Source organism: Megascapheus bottae, chromosome 9, assembly GCF_031878675.1.
Source record: "Megascapheus bottae isolate mThoBot1 chromosome 9, mThoBot2.hap1, whole genome shotgun sequence".
In the NCBI taxonomy this organism is placed as follows: domain Eukaryota; kingdom Metazoa; phylum Chordata; class Mammalia; order Rodentia; family Geomyidae; genus Megascapheus; species Megascapheus bottae.
In genome coordinates, this window is record NC_143517.1 from 61,851,361 (window position 1) to 61,873,865 (window position 22,505).

General features: G+C 39.3%; 1 protein-coding gene across 10 annotated transcripts in view; it reads left to right on the top strand.

The window, feature by feature from the left end:
• Nucleotides 1-12,690, top strand: part of Phf20l1 (PHD finger protein 20 like 1) — an 86,501-nt gene extending 73,811 nt beyond the window's left edge. For 6 of the 10 annotated variants that reach the window (XM_090339413.1, XM_090339414.1, XM_090339415.1 and 3 more), the window contains 5 exons: nucleotides 1,059-1,158; nucleotides 2,410-2,605; nucleotides 7,003-7,363; nucleotides 8,539-8,701; nucleotides 10,913-12,690. In XM_090339413.1, the coding sequence (XP_090195539.1) occupies nucleotides 1,059-1,158; nucleotides 2,410-2,605; nucleotides 7,003-7,363; nucleotides 8,539-8,701; nucleotides 10,913-11,055 (963 nt within the window). In that variant the 3' untranslated portion in view covers nucleotides 11,056-12,690. Of the gene's footprint in view, nucleotides 1-1,058; nucleotides 1,159-2,409; nucleotides 2,606-7,002; nucleotides 7,364-8,535; nucleotides 8,702-10,912 lie in introns of all 10 variants that reach the window. The other 4 variants (XM_090339410.1, XM_090339411.1, XM_090339417.1 and 1 more) reach the window with 1 other exon arrangement.
• Nucleotides 12,691-22,505: the final 9,815 nt, after the last annotated feature.

Sequence of the window (22,505 nt, forward strand, 5' to 3'; positions counted from 1 at the left end):
GTGTCTCCACTAAATTTGGGATCCAAATACTTTAAAAAGCCTTTCTCCTGAGATTTGGCTTTGTGGTTTTTCTGATCAGTTTGCTTGTTTGGACGGAAAAAAAAAGCTGGTGGAGCTGCAAGTGGCTTTGTTTAAGCAGCCCCGTCCAGGAGGAGGAACTTCCGCTAGGACTGGGGGCGGACATCTGGCTAAGCTGCCTCTGGGAAAACCTTTGTCCTTTTGAATGATGGCGCTGCCAGCACCACTTCTCAGGCTCCGGTTGGTGTGGCCAGGTCTTTGCCAGCAGTCAAGGTGGCGCTGCTTTCGGCTGTTGGGGGAGGGGATTTTTTTCCAATGCCTTTCCATGAACTGAAGTGGAAACTTCTCCATGAAGGTACTCACAAATTGCTGGATTTTCTGATTCCGTGAAGCTGGCAGGTCTGCGCCACAGGCCAGTGATGGCTCTGGGCTCTGTCTGGAGCCGGCAGGCCTGCTTTGCTGAGAAGTGCTGTCTGCTCAGGTTCCGGAGGGAGGCTTTGTCTCCACAGTAGCTCCGAGCAGTTAATGCTGCTCCACGCTGTCTTCTTGCTCTGGTTTCCTGCCTTTCTCCTCTCTGGCTGAGATCTCTGTGGTGCTAAAGCTTACTTAGGATGGATCTTTGGGTATGAACTTTCCTCTACAATGCTAGAATTGGTATCTTGGCAAGAGCTCAGAAAGACTCATGCTGAGCCGCTGCCATCTTCCACTGATCTCAATCGTCAACCGAGAATGGTGTTTTTAAAAAGTTGTTACTGCAGAAATTAGTGAGAAATAGAGGAGTGAGATTCTGGCATTTTATAGCCTAAGTAATTTTTTTAACCACTTGTAAAAGGTGCATCAAACGGAAGTTCTTGAATTAGTTGACTGTTTCAAAGATTCATTTTATCTTAAATCATGTCTTGCTTTTGTTATATTGCATAGGACTTGAACTGTCAGTTTCAAGAAAGCAAGCCAGCTAATTGAAAGACAGGGTATGGGTCCTTGCTGGGGAGTAGGGACCATTTCAGACAGCACTGTATGTGTCTTCTGTTCTCTGGCAGTGTGAAGAGTGTCTATGCTGGCAACACAGTGTGTGCATGGGGCTGCTGGAGGAGAGCATTCCAGAGCAGTATATCTGCTACGTCTGCCGGGACCCTCCAGGTCTGTATGTGCTGATGGCTGGTGCTGTTCAAAGACCCACTGCAGAAGGCAATGCTAATTCTTGATAGTTACACTCTTACTTGTTTTACTAAGACTTCAAATGCTTTCTCATTGTTATAGTTTTATGTTAATGACTTACCAACACAGTCACTACTCATTACTGAAAAGGAAAATGTGGCTTCTTCCTGTCAAAGAACTAGCTTTTGTCTAACCCTGTATAGTGGTTTTGACTAAGGTTATTTATAGTTTTTTGAATGAACTGGAAGGCCTCACTTACCTTCTCCTAATATGGTTTTAAAGAAGTTTCTGGTAATGCTATATATCTAACTCATAGATCAGTGATAACCATACAATCTCTTATACAGCAAGGGTAATGAAAGCTGTGTGCTGTGGGTAAAGGGAAATCAGTAGTCATAGCTGACTGAGGTAGAATGAAATTTTTGACTTCTGGTCTGTTGTGCCTTCTCCATGACTAGAGGCAAGTTTCTTATATATAATTCCAGCCCAAAGACAGAAAAGGAGTAATTTCAAATAAAAGGCAAATTAATTGTTGTATATATACTGAAGAAAAACAAGAAAAAAATAGAAGCAAGAGACGTTTCTGATCTCTATGTAGGCTATTCATTGTGCTTATTTGGTAAAAAAAAGAAAAATATATATATGTATATGTATCTAGACACTCATCCATAGCAATTGGATACCTTTTACTTGCCTCACATTGTGAAAAGATAAATGTTTCGAACAAACTATGCCCTCACTTGTCTCATAGTATGGACACAGACACAGAGCATCTAATGAATGTAACAGTATATAGTTTACATTGAATCTGGGATAATAGAGGATTCTGTGAAATCATAACCATGTAGATGAGGTCCTTATTTGCTCAACTATGGCCCCATTTTATTTGAAGACAGCATAATTAAGAAGAAACCTTGTACTTTTTGTTCAGCCCTTTTAGCCAGTTTAGAAGACAAGTGACTGATGTCTGAAACTGAAAGCAAGAGTCAGGCTTCCCTTTGCAGGTCTGTCGGCCTCTGACCACATCCAAAATGGAGCAGCTCCTCGTTAGGTAGGCTGACACATGGGAGCTGTGGAAGGATCCTTCTCTCAGCACTGCTTCATCCAGCATTGTCTTATTCTGGTTGTAAATCCACTCTTAGCTTCAAACCTTGCTTTATTCATTGAGTAGCAGTGGAAGGGAGACCTAAACAAGTAGCATTCTCTGTAACTTTAATGTCAACTTCATTACAGGTCAGAGGTGGAGTGCAAAATATCGTTATGATAAGGACTGGTTGAATAATGGGAGAATGTGTGGGTTATCATTTTTAAAAGAAAATTACTCTCATCTCAATGCCAAAAAGATAGTTTCCACACATCATCTGCTTGCTGATGTGTATGGTGTGACAGAAGTGCTGCACGGATTACAGCTGAAGATTGGAATTCTAAAGTAAGTGAAGGGCTGGGGAGGGCCACATGTTAATATACATTTGAGTAAAAATCAACTAGACATAAATGTGAAAATAAAAAACAAAGTAGCATGTGATGATCCAGAATTGATATTTAAATGAAGCCAACTTTTTAAAAGGACAAATGAGTAACTTTTAGATGACCAAGTTTATAGCTAGATTAAGTGAGTGAGATTAAAGATTGATACCACATTTATCAGATTAGTTGCAGTCTTATATGCTTACCAGGCGCGCAAAATTAAGTATAGTGCTGTGATGAGCCTGCGTCCTCTGTGCCCTTTCAGGATTGCTGGGAAGGCAAGAGGGATTCTAGAGAAGGTGAGTATATTCCTGATTAATGAGGTAGATTCAATACTGGTACCCAATTGCCTTTAGCCCCAATACTTATCCCTGGAACAAAAGCCAAAATGAGCCCCTTTCATTAAGATATCAAAATGTTACTCAAAGCTTTGCTTGTAATTCCTGTTAATGCCTGCCATAATGGCCTCATGCCTGTAATACTGGCTACTTTGGGGATGAAGCCAGGTTTGAAGCCAATAAAAGTTAGCAAGACTCAATAGATAAAGCCAGGCATGGTGGTTCAGATCTGTAATTCTAACTGTGTGGGAGGCATTGAGATCTGAGGCCAGGCCTGACAAAAAAGACATATTGCGAGGGAAATGGGTACCAAGACATGTGAAAGGGTATCAATGTATGTGAATTAATGCACCTTCTATCTGGCAAATATCATGTAACCCTTTTACTAATTACAATAAAAAAAAGACATATTGCACTTTCGAGAAGTAAATTAAAGCTCTCTAGTTGTAGAGTGTTTGCCTTGAAAATGTAACACCCTAATTTCAAACTTCAGTGCCAGCAAAAAATAAAAATAAAAAAAAGTTCTTCACAAGATTTTCTTCCTTTGAACTCATCTGTCCAGAAGCTTGGCCCTTTCCCTTCCTGTCTTCATTCCTGAGTCTACATATTGTCCCCTTGTAGTTCCTGAGTGTCTCTCTGACCTTTGTTCGCTCCTCCCACAGATACTGTCTTAGCCCTTCAATTCCCTGGGGCTCCAGTCTTATTCTGTTCCAATTTATTCTTTATTTGGTTGCCAGTATGATTTTAGTGAAAAATAAAAACAGGATTGTCTCTTTTAGTATCTTAGTTTTCCTGTTGCCCAGTAAAAAAAGGTCTGAGCTCTCCAGCATATACTCAAGTCGTATCGTGATAATAAGTATTTTGCTGCCATACCTTCTTTCCTAAACGTTTTCCCCAAATATCTGTCTAAATCCTGAGTGAAGCATGCTTTTTTCTTGTATGACAAGATTTTACTCAAAACCATACCCTTCCACCACTGGCTTACCTAGCAGGTGAATTCACATTGTTTCTTGCCCTACTAGATGTGATCATGGCAGCTGGGAAGCTCCATGCATACTGACAGGTGCCCTTAGCTTTTTTGTGTCTATCTGCTCCAGGTGAACCACAGATTTCTTTTAGCATTATATCCCTAGTTTACTATACAGAAGTAAGTAATCAAGAACTGATTAGGTGAAATGTGATTTAGTTTTATAGATTTTTTAATTAAAAGGCCTTGAAAGCTGGGCACTTGTGACTCACATCTATAATCCTAGCTTCTCAGGAAACTAAGATCTGAAGATGGTTCAAAGCCAGTGAAGGAAAAAGAAGGAGGAGGAGGAGGAGGAGGAGGAGGAGGAGGAAGAAGAAGAAAAGTCCTTGAGATTCTAATCTCCAGCTAACCAGAAAAACTCTAGAAGTGGAGGCTTGACTCAAGTGATAGAACATTAGCCATAAGAGAAGCAAAGAAACAGATAAGGGAGGCTAGGTGCCAGTGGCTGATACCTCTAACCCTAGTTACTCGGGAGGCTGAGATCTGAAGAGTGACTATTTGAAGCCAGATTAGGCTAGAACGTCCGTGAGACTTTTATTTCCAGTAAACTACTCAGAAAAAGCCAGAAGTGGTGCTGTGGCTCCAGTGGTAGGGCACTAGCCTTGAACACAAAGAAGCTCAGGGATAGCTCCCAGGCCCTGAGTTTAAGCCCCAGGACTAGCAAAACAAAACTAAAAAAGAAAAACCAAGAGAGGAGAAGGCAAATTCCTGAGTTCAAACCCCAATAATGGCCAAAAAACAAAAACATAATGGGCCATGTAAATGCTAAAACCTAAAGGAGTGGCTTAAAATAATCAGTCCTTTAAAAAAATGAATAAAACCTAGTTTCTCTTCCTTCTAGTTATAATTATGAGTTCTGCATTTATAATTATATTATTTTAGCTGCGCCATTTCTGCCTTGTATGCTTATAACCTTATATTAACATTTCTAATAATAATAGGCATTATCATTGTGGATACTTAATGAGAGCTTACTTATTATTTGTCAGAAATTGGTGTTTTTATGTGAGATTTGAGTTAATCCTCAAAATAATATGTAACAATATACTACTTCATTTTAAGATGAGTTGTGAAGCAGATTCTATCACTCATCCTTGCTCCTGAGAGGTAATAGCAGTATTTATGTACTGCATTATTACAAATCCACCTTTTCCTACCATTTCTTCTATTAGTTGAGAATTTTAAATGAGCATTTTCTAGTTAATTATTAAATTATTATAAATCCAACTGAAGCAGTGACTTGTAATAAAAATGACATTCAATGTATGTGAATTAATGCACCTTCTGTCTGGCAAATATCATGTAACCCTTCTATTAATTACAATAAAAATATATGAAAAAATCACAAAGAGCATAATAAAAATATCTTACTAAAAAAATGATAGCCTTGCATAAAAAAGGCCAAGCAAGTGCACAAAACTCTTGAGTATTAGCACAAAAAGGAAAAATAAACTATTAGAGATCCAGGTGTGGTGGCACACACCTGTAATCCTTGCACTAGAGAGGGTGCAGCAGGAAGATCCTAAGTTTGAGTTCTGTCTGAACTATGTATAAAGTGCTACATGCCAAGTGCTGAAAGTGATGATAATAGTACATAAGTCTAAAGTCTTCCACTGGGGGAAACAGTGGAAGAGGAAAGAGGAAAAGAGTCTATTAGGAGGTAAAGAAGATTACATATTACATATATACATAATTCTGTGTGTATATATACATATATTTACAAGCATGTATATGTATTATATATATATAAAGAGAAAGAGAGAGAGAGAGAGAGGAAAATGAACTAGTGAAACCCACCAAACCATGTTTGAAAAAGTAGAGAATGAAGGGGAATTAGGGAACATAAAAGAGCATATGAACTTGAACTACACATCTAGAGAATCATCACAATGGTACTGCTAATATATGCTAATAAAAATAGTTAAGCTAGGGAGAAAAAGACTGTCTCAAAACCAAAATAAATAGAAATCTAAAAGATAGTATATAATTTCAGAAATAATACGTGAGTAGTGCTAGATGAAAAATAACTTGACTTTAATTTACATGGTATTAATTTACAGCTTTACTGAACCTTTGGAAAGGTTTGACTTCTAATTACCTTTATTTCACTTAAGCTCTAATAAAGGGAATCCTGTTTTTTTTTACTTAGATCAGAGTTTTTATGACTGTTCAGTTAACTGCAAAGCATCATGCACATTTATTTAGTGAACATGAGTTAAGCAGACATCATTGTAAACCCATGGTCAGATGTGAATAGTACACTCCCTTTGGAAGCTAGTTGCATAGTATAATTAGACATGCATGCTGTTCATCAGTTCCAAATCTGTACATTTACCTGGGTACATGCATGCAAATACATCTATTACTAGGCAATTTGTTAACTAGGCCAGATGGGTAAGAAAGTACTATTCAGCCACTAAGTAAGGGAAATCTGTTTGTACTTCTGTGGCAAGGTGTCCGTAACATAGGAAAATGGCAGACTGTAAAAGTTCCAACTGTATAAGAAGAAAGAATGGATGCTTATCTGTTCAAAAATAATTTTACATGTATGTAAATGTCTAGAAGATCATACCTCATATATGATTGCCATGAAGGATTAGAAGTTTGCTTTCTCTCTGTCTGTACTTGGAATTCTTTAACCAAAAGTTTCTGCTTTTTCTTTGAGTAAATATCTTTAAATTATAGGTGTAAAAATTTTGGTATCGTGCAATATAAAGTATGTAGGAAAATATGTATAAAGTAACAGCATTAATGATCAACGGAAGTATGTTCATTCTTGCTCATGTGGGTATCATTTCTTTAAAATTGAGAGAATCTTATTTTGGATGAAATGCTGGAGTGAGCTAACTTAAAATCTTTTTCCGTTTTGTGTTGGCTCCTAACCTCCTATTAACCTGGACTTGAAATGTATTATGGTCTTAAGTTTGTACCAGGTTTGTTTTGTTTTGTTTATGTTTTCCTTAGCTTCTTCTTTCTTCACTTTGTTTTAAGGAATAAACATCATCCTGACCTTCATCTGTGGGCATGTTCTGGAAAACGAAAAGACCAAGATCAAATAATAGCTGGAATGGAGAAAAAAATCACAATTCAAGACACATCTAATTTAGAAGAGAAGAAACACATACAGAACCATAAAGAACCACCTCATTTTCCCCTGAGAATGGAAGGAACTTATATAACAAGTGAGCATAGCTATCAAAAGCCACAGAGTTTTGGTCAGGACCACAAATCTCTTGTAGACCTTGGGAGCTCTGATGATGATGTCAGCAGTTTTGAAGAAGAGCAAGAATTCCACCTGGGAGCTACAAGCCATTTCCAGTATTCAGCAAAAGAGCATGGAATTCCAGAAAAGGTAAAACAATTTCACTTGGAATAAAGATGGAAAGTTTATAAAATTAATACTAAACTGCCTGAAACAGGTATCTATAAAAGATACATTTTCTTTTTTCTGCTCAAAAATGCCATCCAATTAAACATGAGTTGCAACTAATTCACAATTGGTATAACTCATAAAAATGGCTATCTTAACAAAAGTTTTCATTTTACAAGCATATGTAAATGCCTCTGAATGCTAATGAGGCATCTTGTATTCCAGGAGAAAATGTCTGTATCAAAGAACATGAAAGTTAATAGGGGTATAATAATACTCTATGTATTTTAGAAAACATAATAACCCTTGTCTTTTAAAATTACTTAGCATATCTGTAAATGTGCATTAATTCCATTATGTAATAAGCTGAATTTTTTGTGGGTATATTCAGATTGAATATTTGTAAATGTTTTCATCCTTGATGGGGTGGGCCTTTTATATTCTATTGATTTTTCAATTAACATAGCCACTTTAAATTTATTTATTTTCCGAGTAACTATTGCAGGTAAGGATATAACAATTTGAAAAACTTTACTTTCATGAAATTTGTTGCAAGTTTTCTTGTCAGATTAGTATATCTCCTTTATAATATTATCTCCTGAAAATTCAAGTTCTCTGTGTGTGTGCATGCGTGCATTCGTGCATGTGTACATGTGTGTGTGTGTTTAGCAGCTTTCATTCTTGAAATTTGTAGATTACTTAAATACTTTAGATACTTCCCTTATTGTCTTGGTGTAACTATGACAGTAAAGTCCTGTTTTGTGAACTAGACTTTCTGTTTGTATTCACCAGTTTCCTTTGTTTTCCCATTACTTGGCCCTTACTTCATTAATGTTATCATTTGAAGTTAATTGTAAAAGGAAATGGTCCATTATAGAAGAATAGGATTAATTACTTCATTTATCATGTTTTATTGAAACACATTTACCTAATGTCATATGTATTACCCATGGGCTTTGTGGAACAAGAAATATACTTACAAGGACCACTACATGTAATTTGATCATGCACTTGGACTTTCTTTAAAGACATCCTGAGGAGTCAAATTGGATTGCACAGATGTGGGCAATAAGGTTTTTAATGTACCTTTCTCTTTTGACATTGTTTTTCAACCAGTTTGGTATGTTTTGTTTTTTTCTACTGGTCTTGTGAAGAAGAACTCAACTTTAGGAAACAAGGCATCTGTTTATAATGATAAAAGAAGCACTGAGGACCCAGGAGACTCACATCTTCAGTGGCAGCTCAATCTCCTTACACACATAGAAAATGTGCAGAATGAAGTCACCAGCAGGATGGACCTCATAGAAAAAGAGATGGATGGTAATTTAATAAAGAACTAATGTGCAGTTAATATAGTATGTTCAATGTCATTACAAAGAAGTTGTTTAAAACTATTTAATTATGTGATAAAAACTACAGCTCTTCTCCAAACCTGCAGGGCCTTCCCTCTCTCTTTGTACTATATGAGCTCATCTAGGGTCTTTTAGGCTCAAGGCACAGTGACTGGGTATATGTTAGTGTTTATTTTTGTAAGATGCATATTTATTAAATACTGCTTATCAACTGCCAAGCTCAGTATACAACATTTATTGAATATTTATGCTTTCATTGAGCTATTTTTTCTCTTGAAATCAGTATAACAAGTATAAGCATATTTGACATAGGAGGGAAAACATGGTTAGTATTGGGTAAATGGAATTTAACTGCTCCCCAAGTTAAATAGCTAACCCTTATGTTTGCATACAAATTTTCTTTGTGTGTGTGTGTGGGGGGGGGACATGGGGCTTAAATTCTGGCCTGGGCGCTGTCCCTGAGCTCTTCAGCTCAAGGCTACCACCCTACCCTTGAGCCACAGTCCCACTTCCCATTTTCTAATGATTAATTGGAGATAAGAGTCTCTCGGCTTTGTATTGAACCTCAATCCTCAGATCTCAGCCTCCTGAGTAGCTAGGGTTACAGGTATGAGCCACCATGCCCAGCTGCATACAAATTTTCAAAAAAATTGCCATCACTTTGGAGCCCTGAAATATAAGCAAGACAAATATCCCCATTTTATATTTGAGAAATCAGAGTCAAGTGGTTATTGGATTACCAGTCCATGTTTTTTTTATTCATTTTGACTCTTAAATTCCCCCTACTTTCGTTTTCTTTTGTTCTAGTGAGAGCGTGGGACACCTCACCACTCCTAGGTTGAACCCTGCCTCCTGCCTTGCGCACCCCTTGATGATGGTGCTCCCTTGCTGAAGAAGCATGCTCCACTGGGGTTTTAACCTGGTTGTAGAGTTAGTTTGATGTTTTTTGTAGATTTTTGAAGAAATAAAATACAGCCTGACTTGATACCATATTTCCAAAGGAAACAACAAAAACTAGAATTGTAGTGCACTTGCATTAAAAAAGTGATAATGAAATAGTAGTAGAGCTGAAAAAAGCACTTTTCCTTTTAAAATTTATCAGAGTGATGTGTAGAGGGGTTACAATTACATTTACATTCGTTAAGTAGTGAGTACATTACTTCATGAACATTGTTACCCCTTTCCATGTTTTATCTCCACTTCCCTTCCCCTACCCCCTCCCAAGTTGTAGAGTTCATTTCCAATATTTTGGGGTTTTTTTGTTTTTTTTTCATATATTTTTATTGTAATTAATAGAAGGGTTACATGATATTTGCCAGATAGATAGTGCATTAATTCCCATACATTGATACCCTTTCGCATGTCTTGGTCCCCATTTCCCTCCCCCCACCCCCACCCCTCATCTCGTTTTTCCCCCTTCCCTATCCAATTTCAAATAACCAACTACAAATATATCCAATATATCAGGTAATGAAGTGAGATACTGTAACAATATGAAATAACCAAGGGACAGCAAAAGAGATGAGAGATAACATTTTGTTTTGTGACTATCACTGTTACTCTGGTTCATCCATCCTTTGTCTCATCATCTTGTTTTTCCCCTACCCTTCCCTGATTCAAATAAACAAATAAATGTATGTACAATACATCAGGCACCAACAGAGGATAAACCATAAGGGATAGAAAAAAGAAAGAGAAAAAATTAAAAAGGAGTAAAGGAATAACCTTCACATAGTATATTAAAAAGGAAGGCTGGGTAGAGATGATTTAAATCTAACTTAATAGAATGCTTGGATCAGACACAAGGAACTGTTGTTTTGTATTCCAGAAAAAGAGGAGAAGGAGACATACAAAATAAAACTAACTTATATATAAAAGAAACATGGGGCTGATGATTTAGCTTAATCATAGAGCACCTGTTTAGTGGACATAGAGCTCCAGAATCAATTCCTAGCATTGAAAAATAAAATTGTCAATGCCAGATAAAAGTTACTCAGTGAGACTGTATCGCTGTTGTGTGGATATAAACACCACTGAGCCTCACACAAAATGGCTTGAGTGTATTGACCTTCTGAAGACGGATGTGAACTATCTCAATCACTATTCCAACCTGCTAATAACACCATTTTCTAACTATTCTTCCAGAAGTTATTTAAATTTGTTCTTTTCTTTCTTTTAGTTCTGGAGAGCTGGCTTGATTTTACGGGGGAGTTGGAGCCACCAGATCCTCTCGCAAGACTGCCCCAACTTAAACGTCACATAAAACAGCTCTTAATTGACATGGGCAAAGTACAGCAAATAGCAACTCTTTGCTCTGTATGACAATAGTCAACACTTAGTGACAAGAGTATGGCTCTCCAGTCCGATCATTTTTATTATTCCCATGATTACTAAGTATATACTTAAAAAGCTTAGTAATGTTTGGTCATTTACTGATTTGTAATGTCAATAAGATGGCACCTTGAAAGAAAAACAAACAGCAATTTTATCAAGGAAGTGAATATTAAAAATATAAGCAAGCTGCAGATGACAATGTTTTGTATGCCAAGGATCAATGAAATAGAATTAGAATGTAATCTATATGAAGGGAGTCCAATCGGCAGGAATTTTGAATAGTTGCTTATATTAAATTTAAAATATTTGTAGAAAGAAATATGGTGCATTTATATAGTTTTTAGTAGAAAGATCTATGTTTATAAACCAGCATTTGGCCAAAATTAAAATTAGTGGAAATTTAAATTCTGGAGAGTTCTACAAGGTTGCTCCAAGAACTGCCTTCTCAGCAGTTGGATCCAGCTGCACTGAAATTTAGGTTATTTAAACTTCCATAGGATCATGAGTTGTTTCTTGGGTGATGAATGTATTTAATCAGAAAACTGACAGTTTAGAAGTCTCACTTTTGGGGAAAACAATTGTGGAATTCTTACTTCATTATGAATGTATTTTTTTAAAAAAGCACCAAATAATTGAAATTTGCTGCAGGCACTAAGCTCATTAAAAACAAACTAGCTTGCAGAAAGATCCCATGTGCCAAATGTTGATGATACTGCTGGACAGAGGATTTAAATATTGTGGGCATTCTCCCACCCCAAGTCTTACATGATACCATGAGTCCATCCGAAGCCTTTATGCCACATATATCACATATATAGTTGAATGGCAATGTTCAGGCTTCAGCATAACTGTTGGATCCTGGATGTGCTTGATGTTTGCCTTCAGAAAAAAAAATTATAAATAACCTCAGCTGGGATGAGGAGTGAGAAATAAAATAATTTGTGGCCGTGGATTTTTTTAAACTGCTAGTAGTGGAATACTGGAAAAGGTTTGTTTTGGAAGATGGATTTTATTTTTAAATAAAACACATGCACTCAAACTTTTAGCTTTGATCGCAAATGGACAGATTTTTCTGAAACCAAAGGCAACTAAGTTGCTGTCTTAGCTCTTGCTGGATTTTGAGCCTAGGTCCTACTGTCTGCCAGTCCTCACATGAATTGTGTGTGCCCCCAGTGCTACATAAGCCAGTTTGCATAAGTGTGTATGCTTGTTTTAAACACTCAACATGTACATAGCCAACACATATTTATATTACACATATCTAGTTTTATTACTATAGACTCTACAAATTGGTGGTTAACATGAAATGTTGCCTTTTAACAGACTTTTTAAAAATTAAAAATGTATGTACAGGTTTTGAAATTTTTTAAGGGGGGAAAAGACTGTTAAGAGGAGGCCATTTGATGACATATAACACTTGAATATTTTATGCCTCATTCTGTTTATCAGTTCTAGCGATCTGTATAAATGCATTTTAGAACTGATAGACAGTGAACTTGAATTTATCTTTGATAAGAATACATGCCACTGTACATTCAGATATTATTTAAATTTGCAAACACACTGTTCTATATGTAAGGTACTGTATGTAAAATTTTATTAAAACTATTCCTCATATCCTAATATTTCATCTTGCCTTTTTGCGGCCTTATGTTTTGAAAAGAATGTGCAAAGCAGTCAAATTTTTATTGCCTTTGAGATTCTCCAACTTGACAAATGTGCCAAAGATCAACATAAATATAATCCTGTGTATTTACTTGTGATGCATTAACTCTGTCAAAAATTTATTGATAAATGAAAAGCTTTAGCAGAGGTCATATTGTGGGTAGTTGCTTAAATCTGCATATTAAAATACAAAAATAGTGCCTATATTACATGTGTGGAGTAAATTTGCTAATGTCTGCTTCACAATTGATGCTATCATCTTTCATTTGTGTTGAAGACAATGTGTCTGGACGTTGAATTTGTGTCTTTGTTTTTACAGAAGTGGAGCATTAGAATCCCTCCCCTGGGAATAGTGGTGAGGCCTAGCATTCTGTCAGAACACCTTTGCATCCCATAGTACTCATCTCCCTCAGTTCTGGTGAACATGGTGAAAGTAATGCGCATTTGTTCTTGTTGTTATCCCTAATTTAAAAGTCTGAAATCCTCCAGGGGCCAAAACTTTTCAGCGCTGACAGGATAAGTGGAAAATTCCATACCTGACCTCAAATATGGGGTCGCAGTCAAAATACGGGCTCATGAAATAATGCTATGTGAAATCACCTCTACATAATATGTTGAAGTTATGTTTGAATCATGTAGGTTTAAATCTTATGCCAACACGTATATTATGTAAAGCAAAGATTCTGACCCCCTCCTAAAATTGCCAAATCTGTATTAATTGACTTTGTTAGCAACTAGCAAATTGGACGTCCCATTTACAAGTTGTTAAAAGTTTCGCTCTGCTTATGTGTATGAGTTGGAAATACACTTTTTAAGTAGAAATCCTTAAAATAACTAATAAGGGGCCGGAATTTTGGCCTAGTGGTAGAGTGCCTGCCTAGCATGCAAAAGACCGGGTTCAATTCCTCGGCACCACATTCATAGAAAAAAGCCGGAAGTGGTGCTGAGGCCCAAGTGGTAGAGCTCTAGCCTTGAGAAAATCCAAGGACAGTGCTCAGGCCCTGAGCTTAAGTCCAGGACTGGCAAAAAAAAAAATACTAGTAAGTTATTTATGTGCACTTATCCATTTAATGACACTCATATTAGTAACTGAAGCCATTTAATAACTAACAGAAATGAGCCTTCTTTGAGATGGAAGTATCAGATAGGATTATTTTTTTTCCATTTAGTGTTAAATTTCCCTGTATTTAAATCTTAAGGAAAAAAAAAAACATTTTATTTGCTATCCATACAGAGTTTGAGCCTGGGTGTGGAGGGATCCCTTTCTGTATATGACTGATAAATGCAATTTGTACTTTCTCTTCTTTGTGTGTGTTCTACTGACTTACTCATAGTATGAGAGTAACATAATTTGTTGTTAAAGGAATTTAGTTATTATAATTTCAGGTAAAACATCCTTTCTAGTGTCCCAACTTCACATGTTCAAAGTGAACCATCCTGTTTCCCCTCCAGCAAGCAGAATCTCCTTCCTGCCAGCGATCTCTCTCGGTTGCCATCTTGTCACCCTTCAAGTCCAGGCTTGATGTGTGCAGTCATTCCTCAGATCCATTTCATCACCAGCTGTGGTGCCTCCATTACCTCTGGGAGCCACTGTTTTTCATAACACAACTCCATGGACGTGTGAGGCATTCCTGTTGACCTCTGATATTCTGTGTCTTCCCTGAGTCTCTATAATTATCACTGCCAGGACAGAAGATTAGCACTTACTGAATACCTGCTTTGTGCCTGCAGTAGCAAGATAGGTAAAAAGGGCCATTTTAAAATGAGAATACTGAGATTTAGAGATACTTAAAAAAAAAAAGTGGATAAGACTTGTGGCAGGATCAGGATTTGAAACATGTGCTTTCCCAGTTCATGGTTTTGTTTGTTTTTCCCCTAACATATGTGCTTAGCTATTCCTATCATTTCAGTTCTCTACAGTGGAAACTACTAATTTCCTATTGCAAACCATGTTTGGTCTGTGTAATATGGATCTTATGCAGCTTAGTTAGCCAGTTCTCAAATTGATGTAAACAGAACCTCACAAGCAAGATTCTCCCTTGTTTGTGTCTCAATACCCAGAAAATCTGGTTTCTGGTTCCCTTTCCAAGAGAAGTAATCCATCCTGAAGGCTGCTTCTTATAGTGTCCTGCATTCTACCAGGATGTGGGGGGACTATGTCAATGAATAGTGAATGAACGAGAGAGAGAGAGAGAGAGAGAGAGAGAGAGAGAGAGAGAGAGAGAGAGAGAGAGAGAGAGAGAGGGAGAGGGAGAGAGAGAGAGGAGGAGAAGAGAGGAGAGGAGAGAGGGAGAGGGAAGGAGGTATAGTGGAGCAGGCATGAAGTGGAGCAGGCATGAGTTTTACAATCTGTGGTATAGTGAAGTGGGCATGAGCTTTGCAATCTTTGAGTTTTTATTCTGGCAATTTACTGGCATTGTTCTCCCTGAGCTTTTGTTTTCATGTTTGTAAAATGGGAATAATAACTTAGAACCTTGTTTTGAGAAATAAAGCAAATAAAAATCCTAGACACTTATTAAATAAATTGGAAATAAATGAATTCAATGTCATCTGTTTACCAGTTATTAAGAAGGAGGGGGTGGACAAAGAATAAGATTAGTCTGTTAGTTAATCAAAGTGTGTGTTTCCCACACATTGATGCCCCTTCTCATGTTTTTGTCCTCATTTCCCTCCCACACCCAATATTTTAATATTTTATTTTTGAGTCCAACATTGGCCACATACTCAAAACAGGAAAAGGTATTGCAAGGAAAGATTAGAAATCTATACTTTTTGTTACCTCCCTTGAACAAAAAAGTCTCAAAGAGACGAACTAACTCAGTAATATAGAGTAAGGATAATGTATCAAGTTTAGGTTGAATATTTCCCAGGCATATAAAGTTGGTTTAATATTCAAAATTTAAAGTAATATGGGCCCGGGAGTTTGGCCTAGCGGTTAAAGTGCTTGCCTAGCATGCACAAAGACCGGGGTTCGATTCCTCGGTATCCCACATACACAACCAAGCCGGAAGTGGCAGAGACGAGACACAACCAAACCGGAAAAGTGGCAGAGACTGCGACGGCGACAGAGAGCGAAAGAAGCGAGCTGAGCTGAAGTGAACAGAGCCCAACCGAGTGGTGGCCGGAGTGAGCGGGGCCGGAGCGAGCAGGACCGGAGCGTGCGGGAGCGAGCCGAGCCAGAGCGAGAAGGGGCCAGAGCGAGCAGAGCCAGGAGCAAGCCAGAGCTGGCCGGGCCGGAGCGAGCGGGGCCAGAGCAAGCTGGAGCGAGCCGGGCGGAAGCAAGCGGGGCCAGAACGAGTGGGCCGGAGCTAGCGGGGCCAGAAAGAGAAAGGGGCCAAAAAAAAAAAATTTAAAGTAATATACCATATCAATGAAAGTTTCATGTTAATCTCGAAATGTATCTCATAAAGTTCAACATCCATTTGTAACTAGAGGTTATCATAAAACAAAGTATAGAAAGCATCTCTGTATCTGTATGAAGGACAAAGATAAAAACCTCAATCTAGCATCATAATGATCAAAAGGTATTTTCTTCCCTAGGACAAAGAACAAAAATGCTTTCTGTGCTCACCCCTTCCCAGAATGTATGCAGTGACCTCCCAGTGGAATGTGGCATTGGGAAATCAATGACAAAAAAAAAAAATGAAAGGGACCTCACCTGGAATAGAAGAAAAACATGTTTGACTGGCAGGTTGCATACAAGGAAATGTCTAAAGACATTATCCCAACTAGTATTTCTATAAATGATCAATATCAGTTGGAAATTGGAGTTAACAATAGCATTTTTAGTATCATGAAAACTGTGAACACACATGTATATCATACATGGAAAACACTGCTGACAATAATTTAACATGACAAATGAGCAGACATGAAGACATGAATCAGCAAATTCAATGCGCTTCATGTGTTCCTCCTCCTAAATGACATGCAGATAGACTGAAACCCTAGTTAATAACTTGAAATTTTTCTGAGTAGAGATTAGCAAACTTTCTCAAAGTTGTATGAAAATGCAAGGGACCTATAATGTTTAGGCAAAAAAGAACAAAGCTAGACTTCATACAGTTCTTTATTTACAGGTGAATTGTAAAGAAAGCTACAGCAATCTGGACTGCAGACATTATCTGACGATTCAGAAATAGATTGATGGGGTACACCAGAATATTCAGAAACAGCTTAAAATACCATCACCTGAATGAGAGTTCCTATTGTTCCACATTTTGCCTGTGAAATTGAGCTATTTAGATTGTAGTTTCCTAGGAGGAAATAGAAACAGAAATGTACTTATATAAAATTTAGGTCTAGGGGATGTAGACACTGAAAATATATCATGTTTGCAAGAAAAATAACTGCTTATGGCATGCCAGAAACATCTGACGTGTATTAATTCATTTATAATCACATTCCAAGCTTAGATACAAAGAGCACTACAGTTTTAGAGGTGATCAGGATAGGGCATTTCAATGATAGAGTGCTTGTGTCACTAGGTTCTGTCCCCAGTGCTACTAAACAACCAGACAGTTTTACAAAAGAGACAGTTGGAGTCTAGAGTTATATAGTTGACCGATGTCATTTGGTAAATACACAGAACGATTATGATGGCTGGATTTCTCTCTCCATTATTCTTTTAATGCTTTTACAGTCAGACTTAGTACAGGTTTAGTGGTGGCATATTTTAGGGAAAGTTCAAAAGTCAAGACTCCCAGTTTCTAATCTGGGAGAAGGATTTATTCTCCCAGTTGCTCTTAGTCTCCTGTTCCATTCCTTTATCATGTATGTTAATAGTTACCTGGTTGGCAGGCAACTTTTCCTCTCTTCTAATGTAAACATTTTGCTATAGCTTTCCCTTAAGCTATGTACTACAGTTTTTGGCATGTTGTATTAATGTTTTTGGTAGTTTAATGTGTTTTGAAATTTCCCTTGAGGCTACAGTAAAATGTTCTTCAGTTTGTAGTGACAGGAAGTTTTACAGTTATTTATCATTTACTAATTTCTACTTTGAATCTACTATATTCAGAAAACAATTGTCTGTGGTTTCAATGATTTTTAAATCTGTTTAGGTTGTTTAATGGCTCAGAACATGGTCCAGCTTAGTATGTGTTCTATGGATACTTAAAAAGAATTTTTGTTCTGCCTTTCTTCGTTGGAGCATTCTATAACATATACCTGCTGATACCTGTGTTGCATGGTATCATTTAGCTCTTCTTGATTCTTGCTCCTGACTCCTTAGAATTGTATTTTTATTTAAATGTATTTTATTTTAATTTATATGTAGCATTCTATTTAGGCTTTTTTTTTTTTGCCAGTCCTGGGCTTGAGCTCAGGGCCTGAGCCCTGTCCTTGGACTTTCTCAAGGTTAGAGCTCTACCACTTGGGCCACAGGCCCAAGTGGGCATGCTAGGCACTCTACCACTGGGCCAAACTCCTGGCCCTCTATTTAGGGTTTTTAATGTTTTCTCTAGACTTTTTATTAAACATGCCTAACGGATCAGTCTGCTAGTACTGACATTCTTACAAATTGGGGCAAAGTGTAGAAATCTTATCTCTGCATCCAAGCCTTCACCCTCCTTGTCAGTCTTTTTGCTTGTTTGTTTGGCCATACTGAGGATTGGATTCAGGACTGTGTTTGCTAGCCAAGCACTCTACAGCCATTTTTTATTGGTTATTTCATGTCCTGGCAGGCTTAGACTGTGGTATTTCTATTTGTTTGGGCGAGTGCATCACGGATGACTGTGTATGATCATGTCCAGCCATTACCAAGATGGAATCTCAGCCTTAAACCACAATATCCCAACCTCTATCTCCTCCACCTTACTGGACATAGATATCAAGTGGCAGGGATTTTTACTATTGTCCTGAAATTCTAAGAGAAGGAGGGATGTGGCTGGCATAGAGTATGGGAGAGGAGGAGAAGCAGGGGATGGGTGAGGGAGTTGGAAGCAAGTCGTGTGGGGGTAAGAGAAGAGGTCTGCAGCAATCGTGGTAGTTGGTGTTGCCTCTGTAGCGCTTCCTTCTCTGTGTGCCACGTATCACACGCAGAACAGTCTACACAGAGTCCTCATAGTAAGGGAAGATACAGATGAAGGGCGTGACCTCGGCCACTACTCTGGGGTCGAGGATAACAGAAGCTAGGGATACAGCGCCACTGGGGTGATGGGGGCCTGCCTGATGCATGGCCATGCAGTCTGCCTCCAAACTTGCATGTTCTCTGCCTTAGTGGAAGGGAGGCAGAGTAGAAACAAGACGCCGAGTCACTGTGACGGGACATCCCAGGCTGGGGGCCTTTGGCTTTGTGCTCTTCGTGTTCTGCTTCACTGCCTGGGTGGAGAGAAGCACTCTTCATGCAGTGTGGGCCAGCAATTGGTGTGACTTGTCAAGTCCAGCCAGCGTCGCCCCACAAAGCACCCCACTGTCTCCTGAAGGGTGCTCTGAGGAGTGTCCGCTCCTGTGCCTACCATCTCTCTCCCTCACAGTCCTCTTCACCCGGGCCTGCCTCACAGCTCTTGGACCAAGCGTTTCAAATCACCAAATCCAGTGAAGCAGGGACGCCCTGGAGAGGGCCTGGATCAATGCATACCACTGAGTTGCCACCTCCTTGGGCTCAGGCCAGAGAGAGTGAATCAGCACCTGAGCCCCTCGTCAGCTGGGCACATATTTGGGGATCACAGGAAGTCAAGAAGGCAGCAGGGTTTGGGGAAAGCTCTGACCATATTCAATGTTGACTAAGACTTACTGCTTGAAGAGATGTAAATGAACAGGTAACTATACCACCAGCCAGGACAGGAGGGCCAGCGGGCTGTTTATCAGGTCAAATGTCCCTGGGTCAGGTCTTTGTTTCCCATAAGTACCACAACATCTCTCAGAGTTAACTTTGCCCGACAGCTAAGCCTTAGCTTTGGTTGATCTCCCTGTCCTTTGCCCTTGTGAACACTGCAGGGTGAGTCTCCATTCCTGCAATAGAGGAAGGTATGTTTTCCTGTATTTTCTAGGTCAGTGTGCAGATGGAGAGGAAGCCTTAGTGAATGTCAGGCCAGAGCTGTTTTGGTCAGCTACTCCAGAGTTTAAGAGACCTGAAACAAAGAATAGGAAAAGCCGGGCATAGTGGCTCACACCTGTAATCCTAAGCTATTCAAGAGGCTGAGATCTGAGGATCAAGGTTCAAAGCCAGCACGGGCACTAAAAAGTCCATGAGACTCTTATCTCCAATTAACTACTAGAAAACCAGAAGTGGTACTGTGGCTCAAGGGGTAGGGCAGTAGCCTTGAGCTAGAGCTCGGGGACAGCGCTCAGGACCCAAGTTCAAGTCCCATAACCAACAACAAAAAAAAAAGGATAGCAAGATGCCAAGAAACGAGGCCAGATGGAGAGGCAAGAATGACTGATGGCTGTTGGGATTTGAAGGCTTTTTTTTTTCTTTTTTTTGAGGTGTAGGAAGGCACTCGGGTTGGAGACTACAGACATTATTGTGTGATGGGGTGGATTGTGTTGCAGGGATTGTTTGATGAGTATCTAGCTGGAGTGGAGAGATGGGCTGGAAGCCCAGGAAAGAAAACGTGTGGAAGCCCTGAGCATGGTAGCTGAGGTGAGCCTCCTCATCCGTTTTAAGCTCATACCCTGACACCAGATGTGATGGGTAGTTTTCCTTCCCCGAGTTTGTATTAGGAACACAACATCAGCACCTGTGGTGGGCCTGAACTGCATCCTTCTCCCAAATCCAAACGAGGAAGTCCTTCCCCAGCAGTTCAGGAGGTGGTTACATTTGGAGATAGGAAAGAGGCAACTAAGTTAAACTAAACCCATGAGAGGGGACCCTAATCTGGTTAGGCTGATGTCCTCAAAGCGGAGAGAAGTGGATGTAAACATGCAGGAAGGACAGAACAGGGAGAGACATAGGGACAAGACCACCATTGACAGCCCCAGGGAGGAGCCTCAGCAGACACCAACCCCACTGCCTCAATGTCCTCACAGCCCCATAACCCACAAGAAAAGAAGCATCTGCGATTTAAGCCACCAGGGTGTGCTTTCTTGCAATGGCAGCGAGAGCCACTGCCATCATAGCCAATATCATGCACATCCAGCCAGTCTCCTTTCTGCTCCCAGTACAGGGTTTCTATGGATTCTCATTTGCCCTACCACTCTCCTCAGGACCACGCCAGCTCACACACTTACCCGTCTCCTACCCATCGCTACCCTTATGCTATTGGGCTGTCATTCTGCATCTTTGTCATTACTTCTTGTCAAAGGAGAAAATGATGACAATAGAAACCGCCAGCACCAATGAGCAACTTAACTGGTTTGTTGGTTGTCCTGCAGCCACCCATACAAGCCAAAACTCAAGCCTCTCCATGTGGCTTTGCATCTCCCTGCTCTTCTAGCATAGCTCCCAAGGTCCTGGGAATGATGGGAAGGAATGGAATCTGAAATGGGATCAGAAGTTCAGCAGGGCCCTTGAACCAACTTGTGTGGCTTCGTTCAGGACATCTCCAGCCTCGACTGTCAAAACCTCTCTTTGGGTACCTTTTGACACAGTGCTCTTTTTGCAGTGGAAATTCCATAGAGTTCATGTAGCTCATGCGTCCCCGTACTAGTGAAATCATCTTCATACAGAGATCCAAATGACAGGCCCTGCTGTACATGGACATTAAATGCTGAATCAGAGTGAAGCCCTAGGGATGGGGAATAATCTAACAGCCAAGGGCTAACTGATGGGATTGGGTTTTTGTGTGATGATGTGCTTTTATCAACATTTGGTTTGAGAAGACTATGTGTGCTTTTTAAGCTACTTGGCTTGTGAAGAATATAAATGTGTTGTATAACATAGATAATTAGTATGGCACGGTTAAAGGTGACCAAATTGAAGCCATGTTGTAGACTTGTCAAAAATGGGATCAGAAATACGTGTGATATTATGTTTGTGTGAGCATGTATATGTACATGGTTTCCCAGACTAAACCTCTTTATTCTTTATTCTTTATTTTGGACATACTGGGATTTGAACACGGAGCTTCATGCTTGCTAGGCAAGTGCTCTATCATTTGAGCTACCATCTCAGTGTTTTTCTTCGTGTTCTGCTTGCCATGATTCCTTATTTATGCTTCCCAAATAGCTTGGGTGACAGTCACCTGTCACCACACCTAGATTTTTCGGTGGAGATAAGACCGTGTGAACTTTTTGTTCTGATCTCCACTTTTCCCATAGCAGGGATTATAGACATAATCATTGACCTAAAATTCTTACACTTCATATTAATGAGGACAGGAATTTGTCTTTCTTTCCTCTCTGTCATATATATCTTCATTGTCTGGAATAGTGTCTAAAACTGCTGACTAAAATCTTGGAGGAAGAAGGAAGGAAGGAAGAGAAGGAGGGATGGAGGGAAGGAAGAAAAGAGAAGCAGGAAAGATGGAAAGAAGGAGGAGGGAAGAAAACTGGGAGATGATTTCTTTCTCATAGTGTCTCTGTCCTGTCACTAAAAGGCTGCAGAGCTCTGTCCTTTGCTAGTAAAGAATTATGTTACCACACTACCTAGTTCTGCTCCCCAGGGTCTAGACAGATTCTTACACCTGGATAGCTACTCAAGTGTCCTCACAGGGAGCAGACGTAGGTAGAGGACATGCCCCGTGACCACCAGAGAACCTAGCTTGAATCACTGCTCCACTGAGTGTCCTTACAGTGCAAGAATGGTTCCTCAATGCTCTATAAAGACTGCTGAGCCACCAAGACTTCTAAGGGAGACACACTCCTGGTTTTTCATGCCAGGAAGAGGCCAAGAA